Consider the following 26,480-nt stretch of genomic DNA (forward strand, 5'->3'; position numbering starts at 1 on the left):
TTCCAGCTTGAGCATCCCATGGCCTGTCTCTTTCAAGGGACTTTCCTCCCTGAGTGAAGAAGATGGGTCTTCTGACCCTGCCAGCACCTTCGTGGGGCAGTGGGGCTGGGTTGGACCTAGTGCCTCTGATGTTTCTCACTTGGCGTTTATGGGATGTGGATCTCCCCCATGGGGCCACGGGTTAGCTTGGAGGTGGAAGGAGGAATAACAGGTCTCAGAGGGTTCTTTCTTCTCCTTTACTTTTTGCTACTGTTGGGGTTTCACAGCTTTAGGTCAACTTTTCAGATAGGAAATAGAGAGAAATAGAGAGAGAGAGAGAGAGAGACCCCACCAGAGCTTCATTCCGTGCTGTGTTGTGACCATATGGCAGACCAGGGCCTCAGTCCCTGGTCACACACCTGACAAAGCAGGCATCCCCCCACCCCAAGTGAGCTATATTGCAAGGCCCCTCTTATTTGGTTTCTTTTTAAAGATTCTTTTCATTATTTTATTATCATTTTTAAGATTTTATTTATTCCCTTTTGTTGCCCTTGTTTTATTGTTGTAGTTATGATTGTTATTGATGTTGTCGTTAGATAGGACAGAGAGAAATGGAGAGAGGAGGGGAAGACAGAGAAGGGGAGAGAAAGACAGACACCTGCAGACCTGCTTCACCGCCTGTGAAGCGACTCCCCTGCAGGTGGGGAGCCGGGGGCTCGAAGCAGAATCCTTCTGTGCCACCTGCGCTTAACCCGCTGCGCTAAGGCCCGACTCCCTATTATCACTTTTTTATTTACACTAGTGTCATCACTAGGGCATAGGGCCTACATGACAAACCAACCCACTACTTCTGGTGGCTTTTTTGTCTATTTTTTGTCTATTTGTTTGTTTGTTTCTCTTTCTTTCTTCTTCTTTTTTTTTTTTAAATAGAGACAGAAAGAAGTGGAGCGGGAAGGGGGAGACAGAGAGGTGAAGAGAGCGGCATCTATCTACACGCCTACGAAGCTTCCCCCTGCAGGTGGGAAGTGGGAGCTCGAGGCACAGATGGCATAAATGGGGTCCTAGAATGTAGAGGCCACAGGGCTGCTCTCCCTTTCCACTCTCAGCAGCTTTCTCCTGACTGAAGTGTCTTCTCTTCTCCCCTGGAACACGAGTTTAGTCTTTGCTCTTTGTTTTTCTGAGACAGACTGCATTTGAAAGAACTCTTGGAGGAGAGCTAAATATAGTGCAAGTTCTGCTGCCCCAGACTAGCCTTCCCCAGACAAGTTCACTAGAATATGACGTGCTGGCTATGAACTGGGAGCAACAGTGTGTCAGTTATTTACAGTGCTTGGGCCTCCTCCCCGCTGTGGTCTGTGATCCCTCAGTTCCTGTAAACACCCACTGTCTCCAGGCCATGGCAGAGTTTGGGAACTGGTGATGTTGACTTTTTAAAGCCTGACTCATCTGCTGCTGAGAAAATCCTACTTTCTCGTCTCATTGCTGACTGGGGTTTTTTTTTTTTTTTTTTTAATGCTTGTCTGTGTTCTCTCAAAATTTTCATTCTGTTCAATAGAAACTTAGTGGCCAGACGGTAGCACAGCTGGTAGAGCACACGACTTACCAGGCGAGAGCACCCGGCCTCTGGCCCTTCATGCTGCAAGGGGGCACCACACAGGGCACCAGGCACAGCTTCACAAACAGGGGGGCACTTCTGTTGTGTCTCCCTTTCTCTCTCTTTTCCCTTCTACCCTGGGAGTGTGGTATTGTCCAGGAATGAGGCACCAGGAGGAAGAAAGAATGAGACAGGAAAAATAAAAAGAGACAAAAAAGGAGAGGAGAGGAGAGGAGAGGAGAGGAGAGGAAAAGGAAGGAAGGAAGGAAGGAAGGAAGGAAGGAAGGAAGGAAGGAAGGAAGGGAGGAAGACAATTGAGGTTCCATGAGTAAGAGAGACTTGCCAAAGATAAATAAGGAGAAGGGGCCAGGTGGTGGTGCACCTGGCTAAGTGCACAGATTATAGTGCATAGGGCCAGGGTTTAAGCCCCCAGTCCCCACAGCTTCACAGGCAGTGAAGAAGTGTTGCAGGTGTCCCTCTGTCCCTCTTCCCTCTAAATTGCTCCCTGTCCTATCAAATAAAACAAATAAAGTTTATTAAAAAGTGTTTTTTTAAAAAAAAAAAAAAAGCAAAGTAATGAGACAGGATTGGTGAAATTGCTCACTGTTATGTCGTGTGCATGACCCAGGCTCGAGCCCAGTCCCCACTGCACTGAAGGAAGCTTTGGTGCTGTGTTTTTTCTCTCTCTCTCTCTCTCTCTCTCCTTCTCTTTCGTCTCAATCTCTATCTTTAAAAAAGTCAACTAACTAATCATAGTTGCCATTTTAGAAAACACTTTAAGTACTGTAATTTTTTTTTACAAATAAATATATTTGAGTTTGAAAAAAAAAAAGTCAACTAACTAACTAAATATTAGACAGCCAGAATGTGTCCTGCTTGAGTCTGAGGGGCTGTGGGGCAGGGTGTCTAGTCACCCACCTTGTTGCTGGCTCCACAGCTCTCTCCAGGCCCATCCTGTTCTATGTCTCTCAAACATCTTCTCCTGGCGAGTGATCTTCACTGCCTGCCGCCCTGAGAGCTGAGAGCTGGGATCCCAGGCGCTCCCGCTACCCCCTTCAGCCCCAGTCCCCTCAGCCCCTCCCTGGCTGAATGGATTCTGGCGGGAAATGGACTGTCCACCACCCCCTCCCCCCAGCATCTTTTCTCACTCCCAAGGCCCAGAAGCCGGACTGCACAGAGCGCCTGCAGCTGCCGAGGAGACTGGGCTGCAGGACCTTTCACTGGTTCCTCGCCAACATCCACCCAGAGCTGTACCCGTCTGAGCATGGGCCCAGGTCCTCTGGAAAGGCAAGGAGGCACGGCCCAGGGGAGAGACAGAAGACAAGGGAGGGTGGAGGGCGGCTGCCCAAGACAAAAAGGGCCCTTCACCACATCATCCCAAGAGGTGGCAGTGAGGTCCCATAGCCCTGCAGGACAAGTGTCGCCTGTCTCTTAGGATCGATGGCTATGATGGCCCCCGAACCTTGCATTGGGAGTTCTACTCAGCAGGAAGCAGGGAGACATCTGGCAGAGGGACCTGGTGGTGAGGGTGGGACTCACGTCTGTGCCCCTCTGCTTGCAGCTCCACAACACTGGACTCGGCTTCTGTGCGGACTGCCAGGCAGAAGGACCTGTCGTGGGCTGTGCCTTGACGCTGGCTCCTTGCACTGACAGCCGGCCGCAGCAGGTGGGTGGTTGGATTTAGGTGACAGCTCGGAGGAGGCAAACACGTTTTCCTGGGATGTCTCTGGCTTCCTTTTGGAGTATCTGCTTTCCACAACCCCAGGACCCTTGATCCTTGACCCCCATGTGCAAAACCCTTCCTAGCCTGCCCAGTCAGGTTCCAGAGGCAGGCACAGACACAGAACACCCTCAGAGACTATGAGTATCACAGCTCCAAGAACAGAGAGGCATCCAGCCAGCATTTCCAGTGAACAGAAGGAGAAACTGAGGCACAGAAAGCAGCGAGTGTAGGTCTAGCCTCTCAGCTGACTCCAAGCTCAGGCAAGTCAGGACAATGAGAGCTGTGAGTGGGCAGAAGCTGTGGTGACCAAGGGGTCACACCCTCTACCTCAAGAAAGGTCTCTTGTCTCATATCAAAGCAGATCTCATAATCTGAGATCATCCAGATTGTTAAATCCAGAGTGTATGGGAAAATTCTCTGCTTAAATTAAAACAACCATAAGCAGAGATCAAAGCCAACTAGTACAAAATGATGAGGCCTCACCTCCAATTATCGTTAAGAATTTCAAAGTCAGGGGATTGGCGGTATCGCAGCAGGTTAAGCACACATGGTGCAAAGCACAAGGACCGGCATAAGGATCCCGGTTCAAGCCCCCCAGCTCCCCACCTGCAGGGGAGTCGCTTCACAGGCGGTGAAGCAGGTCTGCAGGTGTCTGTCTTCCCCTCCTCTCTCCATTTCTCTCTGTCCTATCCAACAACAATGACATCATCAACAACAACAATAATAACTACAACAATAAAACAAGGGCAACAAAAGGGAAAATAAATATTAAAAAAAAAGATGACGAATTTCAAAGTCATGATGGCAGTGCATCCAACCACACAGATTCAGCCAGGAACAGGAAACCCCTCTAAGCAGAAGGCTTCTTGTAGCAGCTCACATGCTCATGAAGCAGACAGTCTCCAAGCCACAAGATGAACATAAAAATTAGGTCAGGTGGCACAGGGCAGGAACAACCAGCAAATGACTCTACCAGCTGGCAGCTGCCATTCTGGCTGCACAGCTTAACCGAGGGACAGCTTCCCTCAGTGAAAGAGTCTGCAGAGTCTCTCAGGGTCCAGTAATACAATGTTGGGGACAGAGGCTCCACAAGTAAGAGGCAACAGATACAACTAAGAGGAAAGGAGTTAGTCACAAGATCAGGCAGAGCAGAATCGAGCCAGGTTCCTTGTTGGTCTGCTTCTAATTCTGCTTCTAAGACCCCTTCTGCTTTGATCATCACATTAGGTTTGCTTGCATTGCTTAACACTGTGGTCTATTTACATAATCATTGTTTTACCTGAGACCCGCCCTGCCTACAGGGCACTGGTTTAATCCCCACTGGTTAGATGCAAGCTTGATACTTCTGAGCGCTTTTTCCTTCTCCCCACCCCCTATCCTACGTACTTCCTCTTCCTGACACTTCCGCCTCAGGAGATATAAAGGACAGGATTTTCTAATGAATAGAGATTGATTGCATGGCATCCCCACTGGTCAATAAAGATTGAACTGAGTTCCCATCTCAGCCATGAGTCCCTGGTCGTCTCTCTCCCACCTGCAAAGCTAGCTCGGCATTTGGCGCCTGAACAGGGACCAGCAGTTCCTTCTTGTCTAGTCCCCCACCATATATATGGTGGGGCCAGGTGGTGGCGCATCTGGTTGAGTGCACACACTACAGTGCACAAGGACCCAGGTTCAAGCCCCTGTCCCCACCTGCAAGGGGAAAGCCTCATGCATGGTGACTCAGGGCTACAGGTGTCTCTGTTTCTCTCCCTATCTCCCCCTCTCAATTTCTTTCTGTCTGTATCCCAATAATAATAGTAATAATAATAATATGTTTATGAAAAATAATAATAATATGTTTATGAAAGAAAGACCAGAGCTTTGCTGAGTTTGGACTTTTTTTAATCAGAGCACTGCTCAGTTCTGGCTTATGATAGTGTAGGGGGATTGAACCTGGAACTTTGGAGCCTCAGGCATGAGAGTCTCTTTGCCTAACTGTTATGTTATCTCCCCCGCCCTCTGCTGAGCTCTGGTACTTACAGTGTCAGGAATGAAAACGGAAACCTCAGTTTTACTGGTGCCATGCTCAACTGCTGAACAGTCTCCCTGGCCCTCACAACATTCTGTTTTGTTCTGTTTCTTGTTTCTTAACCAAACATTATTGACACACCACTGTTTACAATCCTATTTAAAGTTCAGGGGCACAGATTAACACCTTTTTTTAATTTAACTTTTTTCTAACTTTATTTTATTTGATAGGACAGAGAGAAATTGAGAGGGAAGGGGGACACAGAGAGGGAGGGAGGGAGAGAGGAAGAGAGAGAATGAGGGAGAGGGAGAGGGAGGGAGAAGGAGAGAGAGAGAGGGAGAGAGGGAGAGAGGAAGAGGGGGAGAGAAAGTCCAGAGGCTCAAACCCAGGACTTTGCCTGAGGTAACGTGCACCTGACTGGGTGCCTTACTGCCTGGCCCTCAGCTTCACACCTCTGTATTCGTAAGTGCTTCACCCACCCACCACCCAAATCCCACCACCACACTGCCTCAGGGGCCCCTCTCCCCTTCTCCCGCCTCTTTTCCTTTTACCTCTGGTAACCACTATGTTTTTCTCAAGTCAAAGAATTACTTGTGTTGCATTTTCCCAGTGCATATGCTTCCACTATTCATATTCCACATGGGGAGGAAATCATCTAGCCATTGCCTCTCACTTCCTGACTTGCTTCACTTCGCATAATCACCTCAAGTTCCATCCAAGTTGTTGAACAAGGCATAATTTGACCCTTTTAATATCTGAACAGTATTCCGTTTCAGTATGTAAGCCATAACTTTGTAAAATATTCATTCATTCATTCATTATTTACTTGTTAACATGAGCAAGAAAGAACCAGAGCATCATTCTGGCACCTGGAACATCGGGGATCAAACTCAGGGTCTCCTTGTTTGAGAGGCCAATGTTTTGTCCACTGTACCACCCCTTGGGCTACTATATTACAACTTCTTTATCTAGTCATCCATTGATAGATGTTTATTCATCTATTGAGTACAGGATTTTAAAATTATTTTTATTCATTTATTGGATAGAGACAGACAGAAATTGAGAGGAAGGGGGAGACAGAGAACAAGAGAGAAAGACACCTGCAGCCCTGCTTCACCACTTGTGAAGATTTTCCCCCTGCAGGTGGAGACTGGGGGCTCAAACCTGGGTCCTTGCACATCATAACGTGTGCACTCAACCAGGTGTGCCATCACCTGGCCCCGTGCACAGAATTTCTTATGCCCTCTCCTGTGATGCAGAAAACGGGATAATGGGCATCCCAGGAGATGTAAGTGTGAATGCAAGAGCACTAGGAATGTGGAGAACTCAGAGGCCGGGGCTAGCCCAGCAGCACGTCTGGGGACTTGACTGTGAAGCTTGCCCCAGGTCTCAGCCCTCTTGTGAGCTCTGCTTCACTCACTTCCCATTTTGGAGAGCTTCTCCTTCTCACTGTGCTACTTGCTCTCCTCTGTCTAGCACCTGGAACACGCCAGCAGAAAGGAGATCCACTTTGGCAGTCCACAGCACCTTTGCTTTGACGTCCGGCAAGAGCAGGTGATTCTTCAGAACTGCACCAACAAAAGCTCCGCCCTCCATCGGCAGCTCTGGGACGTCCAAGAGGTCAGTGATTGGCCCAGTGTTTCTGGTCAGCAATGTTTCCCAGGTTCTTCCAAGAGGTCAGCTTTTAGCAAAAAGGCCTGTGCTCTCTATTGAGCTGAGTACTTTGGTGCTATGGCCTCGAGACAAGATAAAGCCAGTGCAGCAGCGGACATGGGGCCACTAGCATCTTAAAATATGACTGGGGGTCGGGCAGTAGCGCAGCGGGTTAAGCGCAGGTGGTGCAAAGTAGAAGGACCGGCAGAAGGATCCCAGTTCAAGCCCCGGCTCCCCACCTGCAGGGGAGTCGCTTCACAGGCAGTGAAGCAGGTCTGCAGGTGTCTGTCTTTCTCTCCCCCTCTCTGTCTTCCCCTCCTCTCTCCATTTCTCTCTGTCCTATCCAACAACAAATGACATCAACAACAACAATCATAATCACAACAAGGCTACAGCAACAAGAGCAACAAAAGGGGTGGGGAAAATGGCATTCATGGTGCAGGCACTGAGCCCAGCAATAACCCTGGAGGCAATATATATATCTATATGATGACTGGAGTTAGGGGTGGTATGTCATCCACTTGGATAGTGCGCTGCTTTGCCATGTGCACAACCCACGTTCAACCCAGCCTCTGCCACATTGAAGGAAGCTTCAGTGTTATGGTCTCTCTCTCTCTCTCTCTCTCTCTCTCTCTCCCTATCTTTATCTGAAAAATATTAATGATAATTTGACACATCACTGTTAAGCAGCTGTAAAATACCTTGACTTTGGCAGAGAGAGAGCAGACGGGCTCTTTCTGAAGGTTACGAAATCAGGCTTTAAGTAAGAGCACGGAGCACGTTACAGAGCAGTCATCCACCCGGCTGGCATGGTTCTGTGAGCAATGGAAAGGTCCTCCCCCTCCACTACGAACATATATAAATATATACAATCTACACAGATGCTACTTTTTCCCTATACAAATTCTGCCATGTAGGGCCAGGTGGTGGAGCACCTGGTTGAGCACTCACATTAAAGTGCACAAGGACCCGGGTTCAAGCCCCTGGCCCCCACCTGTAAGGGTGAAAGCTTCACGAGTGGTGAAGCAAGGCTGCAGGTGTCTCTCTGTCTCTCTCCTCTCTATCTCTCCCTCCCCTCTCAATTTTCTCTCTGTCTCTATCCCATAATAAATAAATACATATATTTTTAAAATTCTACCATAAACATTTTTATCACTTTTTATAAAGACATACCTGATCTCTCCCCAGGGGAAACTTCAGAGTCTTTTCAATAGTTGTACACCATAAAGAAGAAATAGAAGGAATGAATGTGCTTAGGGAGAGTGAGCAAGTCTCTGATAAAAGAATTGAGATAGGGGGCGGAGTGTAGGTAGCATAATGGTTATGCAAAGGGACTCTCATGCCTGAGGCTCCAAAGTCCCAGGTTCAATCCCCTGTACCACCATAAGCCAGAGCTGAGCAGTGCTCTGGTAAAAAAAAAAAAAAAAAAAAAAGAAAGAAAGAAAGAGAAAAGAAAGAAAAAGAATTGAGATAGGAAGGTGACAACAATAATAATGATGATACTGGGAGGGGAGAGACTTCCTTCTCGGCCACAGACTTTCAGTTTTCAGCCATGAAGAATTTCTGAAGATCTGTTTTGCAGCAATATGAATATACTTAACACTACTGAAGCTTTTACACTTACACATGGTTAAGGTTGCAAGTTTTATATTATGTAATTTTTTATTCATAAAAAGGTAACACTGACAAAACCATAGGATAAGAGGGGTACAACTCCACACAACTCCCACCACCAGAACTCCGTATCCCACCCCCTCCCCTGATAGCTTTCCTATTCTTTATCCCTCTAGGAGTATGGACCCAGCATCATTATGGGATGTAGAAGGCGGAAGGTCTGGCTTCTGTAATTGCTTCCCCACTGAGCATGGGTGTTGGCAGGTGGATCCATCCTCCCAGCCTGTCTCTCTCTTTCCCTTGTGGGGTGGGGGCAGGGGGTGGGGGACAGGGGGAGGAAGGAGTGGGACACAGTCTTTCAGTGGTGGGAATGGTGTTTATGTATACCCCTATTAATTTGTAGTCATATAAATCACTAATTACTATGGGAGAGGAAAAATTGATTGAATGTCTCAAATTTTTTAATACACAGACCATAGGCTGAATCTTTGATATGTTGACTCTCTTAAAAGCTTAGACCAGGGAGAACAGAAGCAACCAGTGGCACAGCTATATAAAATAATGTCAAAGGACATAAATTATGGTGATGCTGTGTATGATACAGCAAATCCTAACAAAGGGATATTTCAAAGTTAACCCAATTGCCAAATAATGTGATTAGAGCAATAAACATCTATTGCCTTCTTAAACCCTATATTATGTATTTTTAACACATAAAAAAGAAAATAATTAGATGATATTTTATGCTACAGCATAGATAAACCTTGAAAATATATTGGGAAGTGGAAGTATTTAATCACAAAAGGCCACACCACATGTTATATGATTCCACTTGTTATATTTAATATAACAAAGATATAATCTATCCCCTTTCTTTTTCTTTTTCTTTTTGATGGAGACCGAGAGAAAATGAGACAGAGAGGTAGAGAGGGAGAGAGAAAGAGACACATGGTAGCACTGTTTAACTATCAGTGAAGTCCCCCCTGCAGGTGGGGACTGGAGGCTTAAACCCAGGTTCTTAGACCTGGTTATATGTGCACTCAACTAGGAATGCCATCACCTGGTATTAATGAATGAATGAATTAATTAACTAGAACAAAGAGAAGACATGGAGGGAGATACAGAAAGAATCAGAGCATGATGGTAGGTGGAACTCTGAACTTCATTCTTCCAAATCAAGTGTTTTACCCACCGTGAACCTCCAAGGCTGCAGACATGATCCCATTTACATGAGATGTCCAAGTCCACAAACACAGGAAGCAGATCATTTCCAGTTTGGGGAAGGTGACTGCTAATCGGTATTGCACTTCTTTTTACAGTAATAAAAATGTTCTGAAATTAGGAAGTAGTAATGGTTGCATATACCTCCTGAGGATGATAAAAACTGAGAGGTATACTTTAAAAATAATTTTATTTTAGTGGGAATTATATCTCAAAAACAAACAAGTGAGGGGGCTGGGTGGTGGTATACCTGGTTGAGTGCATATGTTACAGTGTTCAGCGACCCAGGTTCAAACCCCCAGCCCCACCTATAGGGAGAAAGCTTCACAAGTGGTAAAGCAGGGCTGCAGGTGTCTCTCTCTCTCCTTCTTTATCTCCTCCTCCCCTCTCAATTTCACTTCCTATCTCCTTTCAATTTCTCTGTCCTTACAAATAAAAGAAAAAATTAAATTTACATTAAAAATAATTGAATGAGTTATCCCAAGACTCTGAGTGATATCTAAATTTAAAGGGTACTTACATTACATTTTATATTAAACAAAATACTCTAGTTCCTTACTGGACAAGTCTAAAGGCCCCTATAATTTTCTTTTCTTTTTTTGCCTCCTGGGTTATTGCCGGGGCTTGGAGCCCGCACCACAAATCCACTGCTCCTGGAGGCCATTTTTTCCCATTTGTTACCCTGGTTGTTTTACCATTGTTGTGGTTATTATTATCGCTGTTATTGATTTTGTTGTTGTTGGGTAGGACAGAGAGAAATGGAGAGAGGAGAGGAAGTCAGAGAGGGGGAGAGAAAGACAGACACTTGCAGACCTGCTTCACCGCCTGTGAAGCGACTCCCCTGCAGGTGGGGAGCCGGGGGCTCGAACCAGGATCCTTACTTGGGCCCTTGCGCTTCCCGCCACGTGCACTTAACCCGCTGCACTACCGCCCAAACCCCTATAATTTTCTTAATTACCAGCACAGCCCTCTGAAATATCCTCCTCTGCTGACTAATTGCAGGAGACTGTCTTTTTCTTCTCTCTCTTCAGGATGGAATGATTGTCCACATTCTCTCTGGGAGATGCATGGAAGCTGTCCTCCAGGAAAACAACAGGAATCTGCGCCTGCGGCCGTGTGACGGAAAAGCCAGCCAGCTGTGGCGATTTGACCTAGTCCGTGCCGTGGATGAACGGTGACTCCCAGGAGGAGAGAGAACGTGGCCATCACAGGTCAGCACCGAGGGGACTGAAAGAACCACCATTTCAAAAAGTCGATCCTTTTGCATCTGTGTTCCCGGTGTTCCTTACAGCTTGTCTTCCTGCCTGCTGACCGTTTTTTTTTTTTTTTCTTCTTCTTCAAGAAAATTAACAAAGAATGAATTCACTGCTTTCATCAGTGGTAGGTAGATGGCCAGATAGTACAGATTATACACACACACACACACACACACACACACACACACACACACACACACACACATGTATGTGTATATATATATAATCTTTTGGCACTTGGTAATTACTTTTACTTCAGACTATGGAAAGAAGCCAGGATATATTCCACTAACACTTTCAAGAGACACAAATCCAACCAGACCATTTATTTTAAATGTCCTTACCTTACTTAGCCAACCATGAAAATCAAATTGAGAAGAGAGAAAAAAAAAAAGTTCTGACATTCCAAAAGTTTGGATCAGACTTATCTTGTCATACAAATGGAAGGCACAATTCAGAAGAATGAAGAGAAACTTGGAAAAAGGGGTCGGGTTGGAGAGAAGAGGGCAGGAAGCACCGGCTAAGCTCTTCAGTTCACTCCTGTAGCTGACAGATTGGCAGACCTGGTGTGAGATATTTTCATGTTGACAAGAATGTCCTCGGAACCTTCTACCTCCATTTGCCTTGTTCTAGACCTTTTCTAGCTTGGTTAACCATGAAATGATTCTTATGTAATATATATACTTCTTGAGTCATTATTCTTGGGAGACTCAGCTCAGATTGAGCATAGCCGTGCTTAAGAAACTCTTAATATCCTGTTACAGAGTTTGCATTGCTTGGGACACAAAGAGCATCTATGCCAGAGGCAATCTTGCCAGAGGGGAAATGCTGCCTTTGAACTGTATGGGGTGGTGTAGGGGTGGGGAGGTAGCTTGGGGGTAGACCATTTGGCTGCAGTCATAAGAGAAGAACCAGAACAGAAGTGGGTGTTAATGAGGGCTGCCAGGACCATCTGAGTCCAACTGCCCAGAAACCCAAATATGCCCACAGGTTTAATGTCCACAATTGTGGCTGGAACACACCTCCACTAGAGCAGTGTCCTTACCAGCTAGAGTCAGATTCTCAGGTGTGACTCAACCTACTTAGTGATAAGCCCGAAGAGTTGGCGAGTGAGACTAACTTTTCCTCTAAAAGGAGTTTGAAACCTCCCTACAAGGATGCTGATCTCTTTGAGGTTGTGTTCAAAATAGTGCGTTTCAAAAGAGAAAAGCTAGGTGGGAAGTGAACATTTTCAAGTTACACCTATCATAATTGTGCATTCCTGCACAAGTGATGACTTGATGCATTCCTTCTTACTTTGACGTCACTGGAGACCCCTGCTGTCCGACACAGCTGCTTGTGACTTGTGGGGACTACATTGAAGAGAAGAAGCAAAGAGCGCCCACCTTGCCAACAGGTTCATTGAACAACCCTGAGTAGATTCATCATCTGTAAAGAGGACACATTTCAACTATCATCTTCTTCCTTCAGACTTGTCTAGACTTAAATTCCCCTAACATCCTGAGGTGAGACAGAGTTAAAAAAAATTCTCAGATGGCAACTTTGGAAAGCTTATTAATGCTTTAAAAAAATTAAATAAGACCTCTATGTTTTAAATGAACTTTATTATTGGTATGGTGGGTATTTGAAGTTGCTGGAATAAATTAATATAATTAAATAAGAGGCTGGATTCAACTGTATAAGTTGTACTTGACAGTAATTAACAATAGGACCCAGATGGCTTATTGCCTAATTGGTTGAAGAAAGCAAGAATGTGGTGTCTCTTGCTTACTTAACCATCCCCACGATTTATTAGTTTATTACAGAAATGATTGTCAACTTAATCCCTGACTGATACTTGCAGACCCTTAATTTAAACAAAACAGATGTCTCCATTTAGTTCTAAAAGAAATCCAACCTTTGCCTTAGACTACAAGTGAAAGCTCTAATTCTCTTCTCTATGGGATCAGCTAATTTTTTCCACAGTGACCAATTTAAAAGTAGATACAAACTATTGTATTTACTGTCAACTATAAAACATTAATCCCTCAATAAAAAATTAAAAAACAACAGAAAAAAATAAATAAATAAAAATAAAAGTAGAGACACAAGACCCTTGGAAGACTTGCTTCTCAATATTTTGATTTTCATTTGCCTGCCTGCACCTTATGACTGAACTTTTTTTCTTCGGCCTATAAAATGGAAGCACAACCCCCAACCAAGATTTTCAGAGATGAAGTAATCCTTCCAAGGTCACACAGTTAGAAAATGATATGGTTGGGTCAAGGCCGTGCCCATGTTAAGCCAACTTAAGCCAAGTGAGCGATCAAACTCAGGGTCCCATGTGTGTGCTCTGCTACTGATATTTATTATCACGATGAGATGAAAATAGAGGACGCAAAGACAAAGATCTCTAGAACTCTGTGCTCATACACGATGGGCCTAGACCTCTAACAGATCCCTCTCTCCACCATCACTGGTCATCTCCATCAGGAACATCAGAAACCCTCTTGTGGGCCTCTACAGGACCTTTCTCTCAATGTAGAACAACAGTGGTAGAAACTGCCCCACTCTCTGAAGGGAGGCTGGGTCAACACACTCTGCCACTCGAGGAAGATAGGTCCTGAAATGAGTGCAGCCTAGAATGTTCCTGGCCATGACCAAGCTCAGACCTGCAGGGATGCAGAGGTTACACAGGCTCCTGTGCTAAATATGAAGAGACATGGGCCCTAGGTCAGATAGATGGGGTCCACAGTTAAGGGTATTTATATACTTTCTCCATATTTGGAAGCTACTCTCTGCCCTGATCCAGCTTTCTAGTCCTATTCCCAACTCTGACACCATCTCCCCAGACAATACTTTTAGCCCACCTGCATGTTAGCTGTCAGGCTCAGGCAAAAATTAGTAAAGTCATGAGCCCTTTGGAATAGACCTAAAATAGTCTTCCTAGCTTCTTCCAACATGAAGACCCCCAAATCTCATCTGCTATGTTCTTGCCTTTAGATTCCTGCTTACTAAACAATTTGTTCTGCGCTACCGCCCGACTCCCGGCAGTCATTTTTTTTTTTTATAGAGGGTAAGAGACAAAGAGAGATAGAGTGAGTGAAAGAGAGAGAGAGAGACATGCAGCACTGCTCCACTGCTCATGAAACTTCCCCCTTGAAGGTGGGGACTGGGGGGCTTAAACCCAGGTCCTCAGGCATGGTAGCACGTGCACTCTACCAGGTATACCACCACCTGATGCCCATTTTTATATTTATTAATACCTTCTGGAAAAAGATTATGGCCCCAAAGTACCATCAATAAAATCCAATTATTCTCTGCCTGTTTCTGAGCGGGAACTTTCTATTTGTTTCCTAAAAGAAACATGGAAGGCAGGTGTGCGTGTTCTAGAGGACAAAGGAAGAATGCACGTTTCCATGAATGAGGTTTGGCTCACCACACCTTCCCCCAGCACTGAAAGAAGAGAGGGGAACAGGACCCATGCAAGGGAGAGAGAGAGCACTCCGACTCTGAGTGGGGTTGACAGTGACTGTTCCTGTGGGATCTAGGAGGGTGTGGGGTCCAGGAAGTTGGTCCAGAATTCTGCACCAGACAACAGTTACAGCCTGTCCCCCCATCTGCTCCCCGTGAGTAGATGAAGCTACTGCACAGCAGGGTCTGGAGGCCTCTGGAGAGTCTCACGGCTTCACAGAAGGCAGGTGCAAAACAGAAGCCCTTTGGTTCCCGTTTCACGTGACCTCGTAGTCCAGCCAGCAACCACTGGAGATGAACAGCACCCAGTCGACAGTCGGAAGGGTAGAGCTGGAGAAAGGGAAGCCTACTCTCTGACAGATTTCAATCACTGGGTTTCAGATGGCCTGCAAAGGGCAACGCCAAATTGCTACGTAATGTGCTTATTACCAACAGCCCACAGAATGGTGTGACTTCAAGAGTGATTATTCCCGACTTAGAGTTATTTTCCAGTTATATTCCAGTTTTGAAATCTATAAATAAATATTCATGGCACATCCAGGGTCTTTGTCCTAGTTGTTTTCTGAACTCTGAGATTGGGTGAGATTTCCAAGTCACCTTTGCATCAGAAAATTGACAAATATAGTCTTGGCTACACATTGTGATAGCACAGACTCAAAGCTGATTTTCTCTCTGGTGTTTGGAAAGACAGAGATATTTCAGAAACAGTCCTGGGAAAGCAAAATCAAATGTGCCTTTTGAAATGCTTGCCAAGTGGGACACAAAAGAGACCTCAAGGGAGTTGGGCTGCAGCGCAGCGGACTAAGGGCATGTGGCATGAAGCAAGGACCAGCGTGAGGATCCCGGTTGGAGCCCCCGGCTCCCCACCTGCAGGGGAGTCACTTCACAGGTCTGCAGGTGTCTGTCTTTCTCTCCCCCTCTCTGTCTTCCCCTCCTCTCTCCATTTCTCTCTGTCCTATCCCACAACAATGACATCAATAATAACTACAACAATAAAACAACAAGGGCAACAAAAGGGAATATTTTTAAAAAGACAGACTTCAAGTTGTAAACAATGACTAGTTGTAGGGAGAGATAGCTCAGCATATTAGAATATAGGACTTGCATGCCTGAGGCCCTAAAGGTGACAGGTTCAATCCTCTATACCTCCATAAGCCAGAGCTGAATGATGCTCTGGGGTGTGTGTGTGTGTGTGTGTGTGTGTGTGTGTGTGTGTGTGTGTGTGTGTGTGTGTGTGTCTGTGGTTGTGTGTGTGTGTGTGTGTGTGTGTGTGTTAGGGGAGGAGGCTAACTACCTGAAAAAGACTTAGGTCCAGGTGCATTATTTGGGAGGTGACCCTAGAAAGCAGTAATACGAGAATAGGGTGAGACAGGAAGAGAGGAGAGGCCTACGTAAGAGTGTTGTAGGCAATGGACTAAGACTACAAAAATGTGTTCAAGGGAGTCGGGCAGTAACGCAGCGGGTTAAGCGCACGTGACTCAAAGCGTTAAGGACCGGCGGAAGGATCCCGGTATGAGCCCCCGGCTTCCCACCTGCAGGGGAGTCGCTTCACAAGCCGTGAAGCAGGTCTGCAGGTGTCTGTCTCTCTCCCCCTCTGTTTTCCCCTCCTCTCTCCATTTCTCTCTGTCCTATCCAACAACGACGACATCAGTAACAACAACAATAATAACTACAACAACAATAAAAAAGGACAACAAAAGGGAAAATAAATAAATAAAGACTATATATGTTCCAGAACATTCAACTTGAAGGAGAGTGGGCTGAGGCATTTCCCTGCCAGCTGGCTCTCCTCCTGTGCAGGTTAAAGGGTGCTCCTGAAGCCATGACTCTCTCCCGTCACCTTGCAGGTTTCTCTTGAAGAGCAGAGCAGGCCTCCGAGGCTTCAGAGAAGGCCTCAGGGTAGAAACGTGTAGGGTGTGGGCTTGAGTGTCAGGGTGAAAGATGACTCTTCGGCAGAGCTGAGGCTGAGATCTCAGGAGAGTCAGGGGTACGACACTGGACACCGAAATCTGCAACAGCACCAACCCACAAATGTCCTACTGGGCCAGGCCCCCAAATGCCCTTCCATAGGGTTCCCCTGGGCATCTTGGTAGCTGAGATGACAGGCACCCAAGGGCCTTCTCCTGAGTAGGACGTCAGCACTGGCCACCCTCCTTTGGGGGTATTCTGTCACCAGCCAGCACCAGCAGGACCAGACCTGTGATCATCACAGTTCAGTTTACTGACTGTGCACTGTGGGAAGCCGCAGGCTTTACAGTAGAAGACATATCAGAGACCAAGGAGGCCAGAGCTGGCGTCTGGTGATGTGGAAAAGGGGTCCAAGAAGCCTGAATGTCCTGCCTGCTGTCAGAAGAATGATTTCTCTGTGGTCCAGGAGGTGGTGCAGTGGATAAAGCACTGGGTTTTCAACCATGAGGTCCCGAGTTTGATCTCTGGCAGCACATGTACCAGAGTGATATCTTTCTCTCCTCCTCTCCTCCTATCTTTCTCATACATAAATAATTTTTTTTTAAAAAATCTTTCTTTCTTTCTTTCTTTCTTTTTGCCTCCAGGGTTATTGCTGGGGCTCGGTGCCTGCACTATGAATCCACTGCTCCTGGAGGCTATCTTTCCCATTTTGTTGCCCTTGTTGTAGTGTTTGTTGTAGTTGTTATCGTTGTCATAGCTGTTGTTGGATAGGACAGAGAGAAATGGAGAAGAGGGGAAGACAGAGAGGAGGAAAGAAAGACAGACACCTGCAGACCTGCTTCACCACCTGTGAAGTGACCCCCCCCTTGAGGGGGGGAGCTGGGGGCTCGAACCCAGATCCTTACGCCGGTCCTTGTGCTTCAAGCCATATGCGCTTAACCTGCTGCGCTACTGCCCAGGCCCCCAGAAGAATGATTTTTATGATCAGGCATCTTGATACTCTTGTCTTGGTAGGGTGTGGGTGGAACAGAATGGGGTTAGCTGCCATTAGAAAGGATACTGCTGCTTTGGCTTCTTGAGGCCGGCAGAAAGGGCTGTGTGCGTCTACGGCCATACCACCCTGAACACGCCCGATCTCGTCTGATCTCGGAAGCTAAGCAGGGTCGGGCCTGGAATACCAAAGGAGACCACCCGGACCGAAACAAGACAGGACTAGAATGACCACAGAAACCCAGTAAATCACCCGTGAGTACAAACACGCGTGGCTGGTGACAGAGAGGAGAGAGGGGCCTAAGGAGAGATTAAGTGACTGCTAACAGTTCGACAGTTTGTCAGTGGAGACACCACCTCCAGTCTGCTCCACCAACAAGGGGACAGCTGAAGGGAGGAAAGGACTCCCCAGAGACTCACCAAGTACAACTCTGAGTCTCCATTGCTACTACCCTCAGAATCTGGAGCAGCAAAAGGGAGGGACACCAGGGCACAGAGATCTAACCGGGAAACTCAGGAGAAGACCTATACCTCGGTGGCATAGCTGAAGGGCTGTGAAAGTCTCTTTGCATAACCACTGGATTATCTCTGCCACACCCTGCTTTATCTCTTGGTCAGGAGTCAGTGATTAAGCCAAGAAGCCTATTGATAGTTTAAAAGCCCTCAGGCTACCATAGCCTACAGGGAAAAAAAAAAAGGCTTTTACACCACTGAACTCCAACTCAGGGATTGAAAAAACTGTTAACTTATATAAAATGGTTAAAACAACAAGAAAAAATATTGGAGACTCGAACCAGGACAAGAGTCCAGCTAAAAGTCCTCCAGAGGGCGAAGCACAAAACAACGAGTTCAACATCCAAACATTAGCTAAGGAAATAATAACAGGAGTGAGTAAAGAATTTGAAAAAAATTGTAATCAGAAATGCAGGAACGACAAATGAGAATATGGAAGAAAATTCTAATAATCTCATGGTTATTAGAGAGCTGAAAGCTGAAATTGCTGAGCTAAGAAGGCAACTAGCTGAACAAGCTAAAACAGTATCAGAGCAGGGCAACAAAATAGATGAACTCCAGAAAGCAGTAGAGGGCAGAGAGAATAGAATCAATGAGGCTGAAGACAGAATTAGCAAGATTGAGGATGAATTAGAGACAACTAAAGAAGAAGTAAAAGACCTCAAAAAGAGATTAAGAGATGCTGAAAACAACAACAGAGTCCTATGGGATGACTTCAAAAGAAACAATATACGCATTATTGGCTTACCAGAGGAAGAAAGAGAAGGGGAGGAAGAAAGCATTCTCCAGGCCATAATAGCTGAAAATTTCTCTAGTCCAGACAACACCAAAGACATAAAGATTCAAGAAGCCCAGAGGGTCCCAAACAGAATTAACCCAGACCTAAAGACACCAAGACATGTCATACTTAGATTGGAAAGGAATAAGGATAAAGAAAGGATCCTCAAGGTTGCAAGAGAAAAACAAAGAGTCACCTACAAAGGAAAACCCATAAGATTAGCAGCAGACTTCTCCATACAAACACTACAGGCCAGAAGAGAATGGCAAGATATCTATCGCGTGCTCAATGAGAAAGGCTTTCAGCCAAGAATACTATATCCTGCTAGATTGTCATTCAGACTAGATGGAAGCATCAAAACCTTCTCAGACAAGCAACAGTTGAAGGAAGCAACCATCACCAAGCCTGCCTTGAAAGAAGTTCTGAAAGGTTTCCTATAAACAACCAGACCACCACAAATAGAACATATATCAAAACACTCTAAAACTCTACAAGAATGGCGTTAAAATATCTTCAATCTTTGATATCAATAAATGTGAATGGCCTGAATTCACCTATTAAAAGACACAGAGTAGGAAGATGGATCAGAAAACACAACCCAACAATATGCTGTCTACAGGAAACCCACCTAACACAACAAGACAAACACAGACTTAAAGTGAAAGGATGGAAAACCATCATTCAAGCCAATGGCCCACAAAAAAGGGCAGGAACAGCTATTCTCGTATCTGACATGATAGACTTTAAAATAGATAAGATTAAAAAAGATAGGAATGGACACTACTTAATGCTCAGAGGATCAGTCAATCAAGAGGACTTAACAATTATTAATATCTATGCACCCAATGAGAAGCCATCTAAATACATCAAACTTCTACTGAAAGAGCTACAGCAATATATTAACAGTAACACAATCATAGTAGGGGACTTCAACACCCCACTATCTCAACTTGACAGATCATCCAGGAAGAAAATCAGTAAAGACATAAGGGAGCTAAATGAAGAGATAGATAAACTAGAACTATTGGACATTTTCAGAGTCATTCATCCCAAGAAACTGGAATACACATTTTACTCAAATCCACATGGATCATTCTCAAGGGTAGACCATATGTTAGGCCACAAAGACAGCATCAGCCTATTCAAGAGCACTGAAATCATCCCAAGCATCTTCTCAGACCACAGTGGAATTAAACTAACACTTAACAATCAACAAAAGATTAGTAACAGTGCCAAAATGTGGAAGCTAAACAGTACACTTCTTAACAACTTCTGGGTCAAAGAGGAAATCAAGGAAGAAATCAAAATGTTTCGAGAGTTCGATGAAAATGAAGACACAAGCTATCAAAATATTTGGGACACAGCTAAAGCAGTCCTAAGAGGGAAGTTCATAGCTATACAAGCACACATTAGGAAACAAGAAAAGGCACAAATTAGCAGCCTGATTGCACATCTTAAAGACCTAGAAGAAGAACAACAAAGGAACCCTAAAGCAACCAGAAGGACAGAAATTACTAAAGTTAGGGCAGAAATAAATAACATTGAGAATAGGAAAACCATACAAAAGATCAATGAAAGTAAATGTTGGTTCTTCGAAAGAGTAAACAAAATCGACAAACCTTTAGCCAGACTCACAAAACAAAAAAGGGAGAAGACCCAAATAAATCGGATAGTAAATGAAAGAGGAGAAATCACAACAGACACTGCAGAAATTCAACATATCATGCGAGGCTTCTATGAACAACTATATGCCACCAAGCTAGAGAACCTGGAAGAAATGAATGATTTCCTAGATACCTACCAACTTCCAAAACTAAGTAAAGAGGAAGTCGATAACATGAACAGGCCCATCACAGCTAATGAAATTGAAACAGTTATCAAAAATCTTCCCAAAAATAAAAGTCCTGGACCAGATGGTTTTACAAATGAATTCTACAAAACTTTCAAAGAAGAACTAATACCTCTACTTTTAAAAGTATTCCAGAAGATTGAAGACACTGGAATACTCCCTGCCAGCTTCTATGAAGCCAACATCACCCTGATACCAAAAGCAGACAGGGACACAACCAAAAAAGAAAACTACAGACCAATATCTCTGATGAACATAGATGCGAAAATATTGAACAAAATTCTAGCCAACCGGATACAGCAGTATATCAAAAAGATTGTTCATCATGACCAAGTGGGGTTTATCCCAGGCATGCAAGGTTGGTTTTAATATACGTAAATAAATCAATGTGATCCACCACATCAACAAAAGCAAGACCAAAAACAACATGGTCATATCAATAGATGCAGAGAAAGCCTTTGACAAAATACAACATCCCTTTATGATCAAAACACTACAAAAAATAGGAATAGATGGAAAATTCCTGAAGATAGTGGAGTCTATATATAGCAAACCTACAGCCAACATCATACTCAATGGTGAAAAACTGGAAGCATTTCCCCTCAGATCAGGTACTAGACAGGGCTGCCCACTATCACCATTACTATTCAACATAGTGTTGGAAGCTCTTGCCATAGCAATCAGGCAGGAGCAAGGAATTAAAGGCATACAGATTGGAAGAGAAGAAGTCAAACTCTCCTTATTTGCAGATGACATGATAGTATACATGGAAAAACCTAAGGAATCTAGCAAGAAGCTTTTGGAAATCATCAGGCAATACAGTAATGTGTCAGGCTATAAAATTAACATTCAAAAGTCAGTGGCATTCCTCTATGCAAACACTAAGTTAGAAGAAATTGAAATCCAGAAATCAGTTCCTTTTTCTATAGCAACAAAAACAATAAAATATCTAGGAATAAACCTAACCAAAGAAGTGAAAGACTTGTATACTGAAAATTATGAGTCACTACTCAAAGAAATTGAAAAAGACACAAAGAAGTGGAAAGATATTCCATGCTCATGGGTTGGAAGAATTAACATCATCAAAATGAATATATTACCCAGAGCCATCTACAAATTTAATGCTATCCCCATCAAGATCCCAAGCACATTTTTTAGGAGAATAGAACAAATGCTACAAATGTTTATCTGGAACCAGAAAAGACCTAGAATTGCCAAAACAATCTTGAGAAAAAAGAACAAAACCGGAGGCATCACACTGCCAGATCTCAAACTATATTATAGGGCCATTGTCATCAAAACTGCTTGGTACTGGAACATGAACAGACACACTGACCAGTGGAATAGAATTGAGAGCCCAGAAATGAGGCCCCACACCTATGGACATCTAATCTTTGACAAAGGGGCCCAGACTATTACATGGGGAAAGCAGAGTCTCTTCAACAAATGGTGTTGGAAACAATGGGTTGAAACATGCAGAAGAATGAAGCTGAATCACTGTATTTCACCAAATACAAAAGTAAATTCCAAGTGGATCAAGGACTTGGATGTTAGACCAGAAACTATCAGATACTTAGAGGAAAATATTGGAAGAACTTTTTTCCGCATAAATTTTAAAGACATTTTCAATGAAACGAATCCAATTACAAGGAAGACTAAGGCAAGTATAAACCTATGGGACTACATCAAATTAAAAAGCTTCTTCACAGCAAAAGAAACCACTACCCAAATCAAGAGACCCCTCACAAAATGGGAGAAGATCTTTACATGCCATACATCAGATAAGAGTTTAATAACCAACATATATAAAGAGCTTACCAGACTCAACAACAAGACAACAAATAACCCCATCCAAAAATGGGGGGAGGAATTGGACAGAATATTCACCACAGAAGAGATCCAAAAGGCCGAGAAACACATGAAAAAATGCTCCAAGTCTCTGATTGTCAGAGAAATGCAAATCAAGACAACAATGAGATATCACTTCACTCCTGTGAGAATGTCACACATCAGAAAAGGTAACAGCAGCAAATGCTGGAGAGGATGTGGGGTCAAAGGAACCCTCCTGCACTGCTGGTGGGAATGTCAATTGGTCCAACCTCTGTGGAGAACAGTCTGGAGAACTCTCAGAAGGCTAGAAATGGACCTACCCTATGACCCTGCAATCCCCCTCCTGGGGATATATCCTAAGGAACCCAACACATCCATCCAAAAAGATCTGTGTACACATATGTTCTTGGCAGCACAATTTGTAATAGCCAAAACCTGGAAGCAACCCAGGTGTCCAACAACAGATGAGCGGCTGAGCAAGTTGTGGTATATATACACAATGGAATACTACTCAGCTGTAAAAAATGGTGACTTCACCGTTTTCAGCCGATCTTGGATGGACCTTGAAAAAATCATGTTGAGTGAAATAAGTCAGAAACAGAAGGATGAATATGGGATGATCTCACTCTCAGGCCGAAGTTGAAAAACAAGATTAGAAAAGAAAACACAAGTCGAACCTGAAATGGAATTGGAGTATTACACCAAAGTAAAAGACTCTGGGGTGGGTGGGTGGGTGGGGAGAATACAGGTCCATGAAAAATGATGAATGAAATAGTGGGGGTTGTATTGCTAAATGGGAATCTGGGGAATGTTATGCATGTAAAAAAAAAAAAAAAAGAAGTAGAAACGCAAAGCAGAAATTGACTGAGTTTGGAATATGGCACCAAAGTAAGAAAGCAGAAGTATACTAGAGTTTGCAGTGAGTATCTCCCTAATACTAACTCTCCACTTTTCTAAGCTTTGGGTCCATGATTGCTCAACAATTTGTTTGGCTTTGTATGTTAACTCTCTTTTCAGTCACCAGGTTCCAGGTGTCATCAGGATGCCGGCCAGACTTCCCTGGATTGAAGACACCACCAATGTGTCCTGGAGCTCAGCTTCCCCAGAGACCCATCCTACTAGGGAAAGAGAGAGGCAGACTGGGAGTATGGACCGACCAGTCAACGCCCATGTTCAGCGAGGAAGCAATTACAGAAGCCAGACCTTCTACCTTCTGCAACCCTCAATGACCCTGGGTCCATGCTCCCAGAGGGATAGAGAATGGGAAAGCTATCGGGGGAGGGGGTGGGATATGGAGACTGGGCGGTGGGAATTGTGTGGAGTTGTACCCCTCCTACCCTATGGTTTTGTTAATTAATCCTTTCTTAAATAAAAAAATAAAAAATAAAAAAAATAAAAAAAAAAGAAAGGATACTGCTGGTGGGTACACCCACTGAGAGCGCATTACCATCCATGTGTGAGGAACCCGGTTCAGGATCAAGACACCAGTCCCCACCTGCAAGGGGGAGCTTCATGGGCGGTGAAGCAGATCTGTAAGTGTGTATCTCTATTTCTCTCTTATCTCTCACTCTCCTCTCAATTTCTTTCTTTCTCTGTCCTGTTAAATAAAAGAAAGAAAGAAAGAAAGAGAGAAAGAAAGAAAGAAAGGGAAAAAGTGCCTTTCTAGAGTAACTGATTTGCCATCCAGGTTCCAAGCCCCAGTGATAAATCTGGTGTACAAGGAAAAAGGAGAGGAGATGAGAGGAGAGGAGAGAGTAGGGAAAGGAAAATATACTTCTTTGCATAAGGACCTGGGTTCAGTTCCTGGTCCCCAACTGCAGGGAGAAGCTTCACAAATAGTGAATCAGTGTTGCAGCCTCTCTCTCTCTCTCTCTCTTTATCCCTCCCTTCTCTCTCAATTTCTGTCTCTATACAAAAATGAATAATGAAATGTATTTTAAAAAGAAACTACTTGTGTTTGGGCAGGGGGTGGGTGGGTTGGGGGGGCGGGCTGGCCATGTGGCAGCTTGCCAGGCATTCTTGTTTTCTGCCTTTACTCAAACCTGGAGACTTTCTGGTTCGGTTTTGTCCCCTCTGGTGGCCTGGTCTGATGCAGACCTTCAATGAAACTGCGGGGGTGGGGCGCTGCCACTTGTACCCAGCCTAATGGTTGGGGCCTTTATCTCCCTGGGGTATAATGTGGCAGTTTCCTAGACCTTGTCAGGGTGAGACAAGAGTCCCCTTTCTCTCTGTCCTATCCAACAACAATGACAGCAATAACAATAAATACAACAGGGGTGGAAGGGGACAAATCTCTAAACAGCAGTCACGTTCTGGGTGAGGTAGGAGTGCAAAGCTCCTCTGAGTGAGGCGGACAACCTGGGGGATTTTTTAAACAGCTCAACGCCTCAGCCTCAGTGATCCAAGCCCCAGGGGATAAGAGCAACAAAGAAACTGGCAGATTCCTTTCCTGCCAGTTTCCTGCCCTCATGTGAGGGCGATCAGGCATAACAGGGGCCGCATATGGAGGCGAGCAGCAACTCTGCGCGGCTACTATGCTCACCAACGCCAGTAGTCGCCTGGGTTTTTGCATCCACCTCCCAAAGTGGTGTTCTTCACCTCCAGTTGATGGAAGAGGAGACAGGCTTGCAGCTCACAAAACTAACAAAGGACGGACGCCAGTTCAGGAGAGTCAGAGCTCACCCCGCCTTGCTTTCTTCCCCAGGGCTTTGTCAGCTTGCGCCATCTAGTGGCAGAACTAAGAAGGTGCCTGGCCAGTTGCCGCAAGTGGTAGCAGGAAGTTTGCTTCGTGGCTTAGACCCCAATGGGCTGATGGGCTGGGGGCAAAGGCCCTGTTTCCTCCCCAGCATCGCCGTGTCCTGCAGCTCCGTCCGCCCACTGAGGATCCCAGATGGCTGTTCAAACACTCAGCGTGTTGGAAGCTGAGCGGAACAGGGGACCAGCGTGGGGCGGGTTGTACCTTTATTTTGAATTCAGAAACTGCTACCTTGAACCTGACACTTTCCAATGTACTTATTGTCTGAAGAAACGACCTGAAAAAGCAAATAATTTCCCTAAGGCCACAGGTATCAATTCTTTGAGGTGGGTGTCAGTGAACGCCGGTTATCCTGCAAGGTGGGTACCAGTCCCAAAGTAGGGGAATAGAGAATGCTGGTCCCACTGAACTATGGGGACATTTCTGCTGTGTGGTTTCACACCTATGTGAACTGTAGACATCTCAGACAAAAGAGAATGCACAGAAATAAGAATAACCAAAGTGGGGGACTAGGTGGTATCGCAGCAAGTTAAGTGCACATGGCACAAAGTGCAAGGATGGGCGAAGGATCCAGGTTGGAGCCACTGGCGCCCCACCTGTAGGAGGGGAGGTCACTTCACTGGCGGTGTTGCAAGTCTGCAGGAGTCTGTCTTTCTCCCCACCCTCTCTGTCTTCCCTTCCTCTCTCCATTTCTCTCTGTCCTATCCAACAATAACGACAGCAATGACAATAATAACAATAAATACAACTAGGGCAACAAAGTGAAAAAAAATGGCCTCCAGGAGCAGAGGATTTGTAGTGCTGGCACCGAGCCTCAGCAATAACCCTGGAGGAAAAAAAAAAAAAAAAGGAAGAAGAAGAAAAGAAAAGAATAACCAAAGTGACTCTCAGACTCTGTGAAAACTCTGGTGACCACTGGAGGAGATAGGGAAGGGAATGGGGTGGGGCAGAGAAAAGAGGGTCCCTTTGGAATAGTGACACTAGAGCCTGGTGGGGTGTGGGAGATGGTACACACACACTCATGTAAGTGTGAAGCTTTACTCTTACTATCTTACCCTGTCATAATCGGTGTTAAATCAGCCACAAAGAAAAATAACAGTGGTGTTGAGAACCAGGTTGGACAGTGCAGCTCCAGAACTCAAAGGCCCTGCTCAGTGAGGGCTGCCTCAGAATGTCCCCAAGACTTGTCAACATGGCTGTGTTTGGCTTGGGCCTGCAAACGAGGGTCCAGCAGGGTAGCTACATCAAGCAGGATATCTTTGGGGAAAAAGAACACATGGGAGGGAGGGAGGGGGGGAAAGGGAGAGGGAGAGAGAGAGGAGACACATGGGCTCAGGGAGGTGCTGGCTGTAA

The 26,480-nt window shown here is 45.1% G+C and overlaps 1 protein-coding gene across 1 annotated transcript in view; it reads left to right on the top strand.

Moving 5' to 3' along the window:
- Window positions 1–13,130, top strand: part of GALNT15 (polypeptide N-acetylgalactosaminyltransferase 15) — a 39,351-nt gene extending 26,221 nt beyond the window's left edge. The window contains exons 7-10 of the mRNA XM_007529769.3: window positions 2,729–2,860; window positions 3,135–3,239; window positions 6,784–6,927; window positions 10,827–13,130. Coding sequence (XP_007529831.1) covers window positions 2,729–2,860; window positions 3,135–3,239; window positions 6,784–6,927; window positions 10,827–10,973 — 528 coding nt within the window. The 3' untranslated portion in view covers window positions 10,974–13,130. The remainder of the gene's footprint in view (window positions 1–2,728; window positions 2,861–3,134; window positions 3,240–6,783; window positions 6,928–10,826) is intronic.
- The last annotated feature ends 13,350 nt before the right edge of the window (window positions 13,131–26,480 follow it).

This window comes from Erinaceus europaeus, chromosome 21 (assembly GCF_950295315.1).
Source record: "Erinaceus europaeus chromosome 21, mEriEur2.1, whole genome shotgun sequence".
Classification (NCBI taxonomy): domain Eukaryota; kingdom Metazoa; phylum Chordata; class Mammalia; order Eulipotyphla; family Erinaceidae; genus Erinaceus; species Erinaceus europaeus.